A 10,931-nucleotide genomic window follows, 5' to 3' on the forward strand; every position below is an offset into this window, starting at 1 on the left:
AACCCTCAAAAGTCAATGATTTATGGTGTTGGTGTCCCTGCTGCAATTACCGAAACAACAACTTCTAACATAGGGTGTTTAGCAGCTTCAGTCCCCTTGACTCATATGAGCCTCTCCAGTCGGTAAGAACATGCAATAGAAAAAGCTCAAAAACGTCTAGCCTCCTGGAATTCAAACTTTATTTCAATGGGTGGAAAACTCATGCTTGTCAAATCCGTCATTATAGCGTTAGGTACGTACTATATGTCAATGTTTAAGGCTCGCAAAAAAGTTATAAACATGTTAGAATCGATAAAGGCCTCTCTTTTGAGAAGAAAAGAAAAAATACTCGCAAAAATCATTGGGTTACTTGGCGCTTGATTTTAAATCCTTTAGATCATGGTGGGGACCAAGAGGATATTGTGGACGTCCGAATTGGGGACCAAATTTTACCTCCACAAGAGTCCTTTAGATATTTAGGCTCGATGCTTCACAAATCGGGAAGGATAGATGAGGACGTGACACATCGTATACGAGTAGAATGGTTGAAGTGGAGGGCAGCGAAAGGGGTATTGTGCGACAAGAAGGTACCCCTTAAATTGAAAGGAAAATTCTTCAAGGTGGCAATCAGACCGGCCATGTTGTACGGATCGGAGTGTTGGCCAATGACGAAAGCCCAGGAGAGAAGGATGGAGGTGGCAGAAATGAGGATGCTTAGGTGGACGTGTGGTAAGACAATGCTAGATTTGATACCAAATGGAGTTTTTAGGGAGAACTTGAAAGTTGGGAACATAACCAACAAGCTGAGGGAAGGACGACTAAGATGGTTTGGACATGTTTTGAGGCGCCCACTTTTAGCCCCGGTTAGGAGAGTCGAGACCCTTGTTGTTGGGGGCGTAAGGAGAAGGGGTAGACCCAGACGTAGGTTGGAGGATAGATTGAAGCTTGACATGAAGGAGCTCTTATTGACTGAGGACATGACTTCTGATAGGAATTTGTGGAGGAGTAGAATTAGAATAGATGACTAGGCTTTACATTTTGTTTATTTTTTTATATATTTATATTATATTTCCTGCCTACTTGCTTGTGTGCCTTATCGTATTGGCTGTACCTGTTTTACGGTTATATTATATATCTATACTTATTGTAGCATTTTCAGAGGATTTATTGCACTATATGGTTACATGTTTGTATTACATTATATAGCAATTAATTTATACATACTTACATATCACATGCTTTTATGCTATCATTGTATGCTTATTTGTCTATGTTTACATTGTATACCATCTATTTTATACTGCATAGTATACCTACATGCTTCTTACCAACATGTTTTCGTATACTTATTGTACTTACATGACTGGTTATACTTGCATATTTGACACGCACATATTTTAATTATATGTTATATTACATTATTTTGTTACATGCTTTATTTACCTATACATATCGTATTGATATATACTTTATTCATGGTAAAGTTTCTTTTTTATCTACTTTACTTGTATACTTTTACTGCACATATTGGAATTCATGGTTCTTTATGGTCGGAGGTCCCTAGGAAGCAGCCTCTCTGCTCTACATAATAGGGAGGGACGACTTCCTCTACCTGGGGACCGATAGGTATCCGTGGGTGGAGGAATGACTTCCCTTTTTACTTTAGGGTAGAGGAAAGGACTGACTACATCTAACCTCCCCCATACTCCACTCTAGTGAAATTGGGTATTGTTGTTGTTGTTGTTGTTGTTTGTTATATAGCTAACGGTCTTTACTTAAATTCCACATGATATATATATATATATATATATATATATATATATATATATATATATATATATATATATATATATATATATATATATATATATATATAATACGAATTCGTACATAATCCTTGACGAACTTACTAGATTAGTATGTGCTACATATTCTATGATTATATGCTTCGAATTAGAAGTACTCGGAAAACGCAAGAAATACGTAAAGTTAATGAAAATCGGGAAAACGTCTTTTAAGACAACGAAACGCACGACTATTAATTTTTATAATTGTTTTAGAGAATTATTAGGTTTTATTATTCCTTTATTTATTTAGGAATTTCCTAATTTAAATCCGAGAAATTCGTTTAAACGTTCGGTTAACGTTCTGATTTTCGTTTTCGATTAATGACACCTAGCGGGCTACACAATAATTGAACTAACTAGTTAAATAAGCCCAAGGAACACCCTACATGAGCCATTCGACCGAACCCCTTAGTGGATACCCATTTATTTTAAGTTTTGGGTCATATTCGCTAATTAATCCATAGTTAAACATAAGTAATCTCCACATCCATCAAATTAGAAAACATAATCGTTCCTTGCTTTTTTTTCCTCACTATCGATCAGTTGTTAAATATTGATATTGATGATTTGTTAGAGATGACTCAGTTTTATAGATCTTTATGTTAAATAATGATGATTGATGATGATTTGTTAAGGGATTGGGTATTCCGAAGAGGGAGATAGTCAGATAGAGACAGAGTATGAGAGAGCTTAAGTAGGTGAGTGACAGAGAGTAAAATTAAGGTGGGGACCAAATTGTCCTCACGTGCAACTCACATTATTAGACTTAATAGATTTATTTAGGGATCATTCTCTCGTATCATGTAAACCACAAGGACCAAACTTCCCGAATATGAGGTTCAGGATTAAACACTTTATTTCATGTAACTTACATGGACAAACCACACAATTTTCTCTTATATAAGAACACTTATTTATCTAAATAAAGGTTAATAAATTAATTTTACATCATTAACATAATGTTAATTTAAAATGATTATCAAATAATTTATTTTTATTTAGAATCAAAATTAGAATGAAGTTAAAACAATTCAGCACTAACTATTCAGTTTTATGATAATTACCCTTCCCTATCACCTAAGAGGCTCAAACAAAGACCATCTTAATTCTTAAGCAACGAACAACCCCGGTACCGCACTAGAACCTCCTTATTTCCAGCCCTAGTTTTAATTTTAAACCCTAGGTTGGTTGGGGTTTAACAGCCGTAGGGACAACAATTACCCCCAAATAAAGAACAGATCAGTAAACTTAAACCCTAGGTCCATTTGAGCATACACCCATATTCGTATTCATATTCACATTCACATCCATATTTCAACCACCCAAATTACATAAATACGGTCATCAATCAACCACGTTCACGCATCAAATCATGCCACCATTATATTTCATCGATGCCCAAAAACGATTCTTCGTCAATACTATCAGCTCATGAATGAATTCTTAATCTTTCATCAAGAAATGGTAAAACCCTTTAAACCCAAATCTATTTTTCATTTTAGAAAACACCACCCTTTATGGGGTTCTCACACATTTCTCAAATTTTCATCAAGTTCCAATCTTTATGATGAGGGTGATAAGTATACTCGCCCTAATTTAGTCAAAAATATATCCAATATGTTAAATGATCCTTTTTGGTTTCAAAACCAAGAACTTAAGCATGTTAGTCATAAACTTCAGCCTAATCATGTTACTAGACTATTGGGTTATCATAAGGATATAGATACACTTGTTAGATTCTTTTATTGGCTATCAAAGAATTATTATTTTAAGCATGATTTTAGTTGTTACGAGGCGATGCTAAGCAGGTTAGTTAGAGAAAACCGGTTAAATGATACAGATCATATTAGAGTGTTGATGGTGAATGAGTGTAAAGGTGAGGATGAAGTTAAAAAGGTTGTTGGTTATTGGTATCAGCTTAGAAGTAAAGGGGTTGGTTATAGTTTGTATAGTTGTAACACATTGTTGATTCGAATGGGAAAGTTTGAAATGATTGAAGCTGCACGCGATTTTTTTACGCAGATGGTGAGTTTTGGGATTCAACCGAGTTTGTTAACGTTTAATACTATGATTAATATGTTGTGTAAAAAGGGAAAAGTTGAAGAGGCGGAATCGTATTTGGGTCGGATGGCCGAGTATGATTTGTATCCGGATGTGTTTACTTTTAGTTCTATGATTCTTGGACATTGTAGGAATAGGGATTTAGAATCTGCGTTTAGGGTGTTCGATGAGATGAAAAAGGAAGGGTGTAGTCCAAATTCGGGAACATATACTAATCTTATAAACGGTTTATGTAATGTGGGTCGGATTGATGAGGCGTTGGACATGTTAACCGAAATGTTGGAGAAAAACATTGAACCCACTGTTTATACATTTACAGTCCCGATTTCATCTTTATGTGCACGAGGGCTCGTGAAAAAGGCTATGCAACTTGTGGTTACAATGAGGAAAATAGGTTGTTTGCCAAATGTGCAAAACTACTCAGCTCTTATAAGCGGGGTGTTTCGTACAGGGAAACCCGAATTAGCGATTGGATTTTATCATAAGATGTTGAAAGATGGTTGGATTCCAAATACAGTTATTTATAATGCGTTGATATATGAATTAGGCGGGATTAGGAGGTTTAACGATGCGTTTATGATTTTTGATTGGATGGAGGGACGAAAAGGTAATTTGTCAAATACTGAAACCTACAATGAAATCATTAGTATTTTGTGTTTGATGAGAAACTTTCAGAAGGGTATGGTTCTGTTGAGCAAAATGACGAAAATAGGTCCTTTGCCAACGGTTGTAACGTACAACACGTTAATTATAGGGTTTATTAAACAAAGGGATTTAAATAATGCAATGAGATTATTGAGTTTGATGAAGGCAAATGGATGCCAACCAGATGAGTGGACTTATGCTGAACTTATTTCAGGGTTGTGTAAAACAGGGGATCTTTATCGTGCTTCAACGTTTTTCAACGAAATGGTTGACTTAGGGTTGACCCCGAATAAGGTTCATTATACAACTTTAATAGACGGTTATTGTAAACAAGGTGAGTCAGAAGCTGCAAGTTTGTGGCTAGAGAAAATGGAAACGAATAATTGCAGGGCCGAAACTGAAACTTACAATGCAATCATATCGTGTTTGTCGAAAAAGAATCTATTAACCGAAGCACAAAAAGTATGCGAGAAAATGGTAACAAATGACGTGACTCCGAATGTGATTACATACACGGCGTTAGTTGACGGGTTGTGTCGAAATGGGAGTGTTCATCTTGCGTTTAAAATTCTTGATGAAATGGAGAAAAAGAATTGCATGCCGAATTTGTTAACTTATAGCTCGATAATTCACGGGTTATGTTTAGAAGGTCGGGTTAACGAAGCAGAGATATTACTTGAAAAAATCGAGAAAAAGGGAATTAATCCTGATCATGTGACGTATACTTCGTTAATTAACGGATACGTATCGTTAAATTGTGTGGATCGAGCGTTTTTACTTTTTAAGAAGATGGTTGATAAGGGATGCAAACCTAATTATCGAACTTATCGAGTGTTGATGAAAGCGTTAGAGAATGAATCCCGCTTACGTTTTGAAAGAGCTGCATGTCAACATGAAAAAGTAGTTGACTTATTCAGTTCGGGCGCAAAAGAGTTCACTTTTACTGATCTTATAGTTAGAATGTCGGATTATGGTTGTGAACCAACCGTTGACACTTATGGTATTATTATTGTTGGTTTGTGTAACGAAGGAAAGATCAACGAGGCGGTTGATTTGTATTACAACATGGAAGAAAAATTGTTAAATCCTAAACAAAATGTGTACGATTATCTTATAGTTGTTCATTGTAATAACTTGAAAGTGGAAACAGGTTTAGAGTTTTATAATTTGATGGTGATCAAAGGGTTTGAACCTCGAATTGAATCATATAAATCGCTAATTTGTGCTCTGTGTAAAACAGAGCAATTTAGTAAAGCTCGTGATTTATTTGAGAACATGCTAGATCGAGAATGGGATGCAGATGAGATCGTTTGGACGGTTGTGATCGATGGGCTTATTAAGGAAGTTGAGGTGGATACATGCATACAATTTATACATATTATGGAATCGAAAAACAGAGTTCCTAGTTCGCAGACGTATTTAATGTTGGCGAAAGAATTGTCGGCAGTTGATAAGAGTTGTGATTTCTATGAGGTTGTTGATAAATTGAAACTTTCGAGTAGGAATACAACTGTTTAATGTTACGCTAATTGAAAGATGGTTGCTTTTATAAAACATGCTGGTTATGTTGACGTTGGTTCGGTCCTGTAAATAAATCTGAGCTGCAACCACTTTTCGCAATGTAAATCTTTGGGCTGTGTGCAGAAGATGCTCTATTTAGGTATGATTTTTGGTTTTGTCACTTTATCTAGAGGTAGCATTATCGGCCCAGCTACTAATGGGTTGAGTTGGGGTATATTCTATCTAAGACTGGTCAAACGGGGGTATATTCTATCTAAGACTGGTCAAACGGGTCGAATAAAATTATTAGCTAAAAGCTGAACGTGTCGAATGGAGCCCAAAGCCTATTTTTTAATGCACAAAACTTTTTGTATTGATATATTTCAAGAATCTACATTATTGCTTATTAATGTAGTTTGTAATAGTGTAATATTTTGCTGTAATTATTTACACACGGGTCTTTTATGAACAATAGAGACAAAAGAATGAATAAATAGTGTTTACATGTTAGGCCAGCCTGGCAGATGGAGAATCGTACTAAAAATTGACCGTTTTCAAACTGAACCCATTGTGATTCATTACCTGTTTCATCCATCATACAGTGACTATTTGCACGTCCGCTTTCTGACACTTCGTGCGGCCTAATTGGGTGGTCAAATTTGATGCAGCACTCCATGGTTGAAGCACACCGCACACCAACTTAGCAACATCTTTTTTTGGAAAGATGTGATAGTGGGACCTACCGCTATAACTTGATCATTTTTAGGTAATTACTGATCTTTTGTGAAATATATACGTTCTCGCCCTCTTTATGATTTGTGAATGAAAATGTGTATATTATGTTCTTTTGAACTTTTGCTATTAGTGAAACATATTCAATCATGGTTGAAATATATGTTAGAACACAGTGCCTGTACACTTCAGTAATATAACCTAGGAATCTTGTAAACGAATAGCAGTTAGCATTAATGATTTGTGATGATCACTATAGGCAAAAATGTAAATTTAGTTGAAGTATTGTTAAATATAAATGCTGCAAGTTTATGTGGAAGTAGATACTGGATATTGTTAAATGAAGCCCTTAAATCTTACAAGTTTATATTTGAGGAACCTTTAGCAATCTATAAACTATGTGAATCAAATTGTAAAACCGGAAATATTCGTCTTAGTATTGGTAAGGTGCAAGCGATCCCCACTAATTAAAAAATGTTTTGAAGAAATTTGTTGCAGACTTCATGAACAACTTCACGTTGATAACGTATACATTTGTGGATCTTTCACATTGTTAGATTAAACAATTGTTTAAATGTTCCTAACAAACGTAGAAAAGTATGGGCGTTAGTTAACTTTCACCAATTTCATCAGTCTTTTTCGATCGTTTTTGCAGGATTCTAATATGATAACTTGGTTGCTTATTAAAGACTCGAAGGCGCGTGTATGTATTATTACATGCTCATGGTTCCATTATTTTCTGCAAGATGATGCCTTTCTCACTAGGCGACACAACTCGCAAGTGCCCCAGTCTTTTGTTTTTGTAAATACACATTCTGTAACACTTTTTCTTGAAATAGTTCCAAGCCGTAGAAAATTGAGGAGTTGTTACTGATAGTTTCTAGTGGGGTTTTTATTTCATCTTTTGAAGATCACGAATCATCTTAGTAGATAGATTAGTTCATAAAACTTGGAGGCTCAAAAGTATTGAGCAATAGCTTATGTCTGCAATTTTGAACATTCATCGTATAATATGTTGTTCTTTTGACTTTTAAGGTCAAAGATAGTCATCTTTGAGAATAAAAGAGTTTGGTTGCGAATTTGGCATGAAAATTTCCCATTTGTATCATGTTAGTAAGTTTCATTTTTATAAGTTTGTAATATTCGGAAGGTTCGAATACATTGTAAAATTGCATGACGACGAAAGTTGACAGTTTAGTACATTTGATCTCAACATAGTGAATAGAAGATAAAATAAGGTTTTTTATTTTTTTATTATTTTTTATGGCGGTTAAGAATCACAAGAACGTAAAATAAATGCTTGCTACAAAGTTTTGATCACACTTTGAGCAATTCCAGTGAAGATAAAAAAAACGATTAACTCTTTTTGTTCAAATTCTGAAAGATTTAAAGATTTTGATTGAATTTTTATCACACTTGAGGCAATTCGAACGAAGAACAACGATGTTCCCAGCAAGACAGGTTCATGTGGGGATCTTATATAAAGAAGTTGCATTTTAGCTGTTGATCATGGAGTATGTTACAAGTCTATAAGAGCACTGGGAGCAGTGTTGTAAAAGTCGGCCGACTTGGCCGACGCGTCGGTCGATGCGTCGTTTTTTTGGGTTCTCCGTCCCGTTTTTTCTGAAAACGACTCAAAAGACGGTCAAAGCTAAAAGTTCGGTCAAAGTCTGTCAAAGACGGTCAAAGTTGGACAAAAACGGTCAAAATCAGTCAAATTTTCGTCAAGATGTGATATGTTTCAAAAATTAGGGTTTGTGTTCATTTTTTGGGCCGCCCTTTTCTCTGTGTCCTTACTGATTATGTACTCAGTAACATTAATTGAGTTTGAAGTTTAATTTTATTTAAATTCAAGTTCTTATTTAAGAAATTTATGGTACAGAATCAACTATTTTATACATATATAAATATATATTCAAGAAATTATTAATAAAGTCAACGTTGGTCAACGGCCGATGCGTCACCGACGCGTCCCCGACTCGGCCGACGCGTCCTTTTTAGGTCTCGACCGATGCGTCCCCGACTCGCGACTTTTACAACCTTGACTGGGAGTGATGACCCAGATCACTTGTTGAGTCAGAAAAAGTGAGGAGTGGTGACATATGTCAGTTAGTGTGTTAAAATAATATTTTATTATATTTAATAATTTATTACTTTGAAAAACAAAAAGCAAAAATAAAAAAAGGGGGTAACATCCGTCGCATATGCGACTGACTTGGGATAAATGGACATGGGGGACTTGAGTGGGGAGTGGTGTCATCAAGTGACATGTTGGGGACGGGGGGTGACATCCTCCCACTCCCACTGCTCTAACCATCAATAGTTCAATACCATGTGTGTAAACAATTGGATCTTTATCAATGGTCATTGACTTAATAGTATCGAGTGAACTCCTTCAATAAAGAGGTTGTGGGTTGAAGTCATGGGTAGACAAATTTTTATATATTTGTTTAAAAATCATGTTGGGTGTGTGTTTACCTTTCAACAGAAAGAAAAAAAAAAGCTGGTTGATCTATAAATAAATAATTTACTTTTCTTTCTTTCGAGTCAGATCGTGTTTCTTGACTAACACATAGGTAGTGTTAGAGGATTAAGCGTTAAATTGTTCAACATCTGAATAATTGAAAGTATCTAATTAAACTTCGTTTTTAAAGACATAAACATATATGGTAATCATTATGAATGATGTATATTACCATATTAACATTTTATATTAATAAATAATATAAAATATAATGATCAAGAACAACCTCCAATCGGCACCAAAAGCAACCACAAGGGCTGACGACAAACCACTAAGCCGAGAAATCAACAAATAAACATATTCGCCATTTTAGGACATAACAGAAGAGAAAAAAAGCACAAAACCTGTCACACCCCCAAATAGGGCCTGGGGTATTTGTGATTAATTATATCAAATCATAGTTGTATAAACGAGAACGACTCTATATGAGATATTTTATTGAGTTTTTCAGCGGAAGATAAATAGAATACATTGTATTTAAGGCATTAAATGTTCTTAATTGATATGAGATGTAATGAAGACTCCAAGCATAGCAATCAATCATTATCAAAGCAGCAGATATACAGCGGAAGCAATATTTAAGTACCTGAGAATAAACATGCTTTAAAAAGTCAACACGAGGTTGAGTGAGTTCATAGGTTTGTCATAAATAATGATTTCAGTAATAGATCACAAGATTTAATAAAAGACGATATATCATGTATATCAAAAGTATGCCATGAGCGTATAATATCAAAACTAAACGATTTTACCCCGAGACAATACATATGTAATTGTCGAGATCATTATTATACCACCAATTGACCCGAGGTCAACAGTGCGGGACGTTACTCCCAATAGCGCTATTTACAATAATTTCGTTTGCCTCTTCATTATCTAGCAATTAATGATATTACAAAGCAGGGATTTGCATGTTTCATATGAACACAATAACATGTTACATATCAACACAATAAAAGTACTCATGTTGGTCGCATAATAGTTTGTACTTGTGTCTATCATTTATAAAAATAGTACATGTATTCTCAGCCCAAAAATATAGATAAAAAGGGAGCTATGAAAACTCACGATACGATACGATAGTTTGTAGTAAATATGCATAGGATGGCACTGAACAAGTACAGAGTTGACCTCGGATTCACGAACCTATATCAAGTATATATATTAACACATATACTTGTAATCGAATAAGTTTATATATATTATTTCACTTGTTATATGTTTCGCTATATATATATATATATATATATATATATATATATATATATATATATATATATATATATATATATATATATATATATATATTCTATATTTAAGTATTTGTTTGATAAAATGATTTTTAATAATGATTATGAATAAAGGGTTGTATTATTTTGTAATAATAATAATATTCATAATGATAATGGTAATATTCATAATGATACTAGTAATAAAATAATAATAATAAATATAGTGTTAATGATAGCAAAAATAATAATTTTTGTAAAAATGATAATACTTTTTAATAATAATAATACTAATAATAATAATTACACTTATGTTAAAAATGATAATAATAGTATTATAAGTTATAAAATGATACTGATACTAATAACAATGATAATAATAATGATAGTTTTAATAATAAATACAATCTTATT

The 10,931-nt window shown here is 34.0% G+C and overlaps 1 protein-coding gene across 1 annotated transcript; it reads left to right on the forward strand.

Moving 5' to 3' along the window:
* Positions 1-3,108: 3,108 nt before the first annotated feature.
* Positions 3,109-7,831, forward strand: LOC139891024 (uncharacterized). Its single transcript, XM_071873951.1, has 3 exons — positions 3,109-6,192; positions 6,635-6,798; positions 7,420-7,831. Exon 1 carries the CDS (start codon positions 3,258-3,260, stop codon positions 6,048-6,050), a length of 2,793 nt encoding a protein of 930 aa, XP_071730052.1. The 5' UTR covers positions 3,109-3,257; the 3' UTR covers positions 6,051-6,192; positions 6,635-6,798; positions 7,420-7,831.
* The last annotated feature ends 3,100 nt before the right edge of the window (positions 7,832-10,931 follow it).

The sequence above is a fragment of the Rutidosis leptorrhynchoides genome, chromosome 2 (genome assembly GCF_046630445.1).
Source record: "Rutidosis leptorrhynchoides isolate AG116_Rl617_1_P2 chromosome 2, CSIRO_AGI_Rlap_v1, whole genome shotgun sequence".
Lineage (NCBI taxonomy): Eukaryota > Viridiplantae > Streptophyta > Magnoliopsida > Asterales > Asteraceae > Rutidosis > Rutidosis leptorrhynchoides.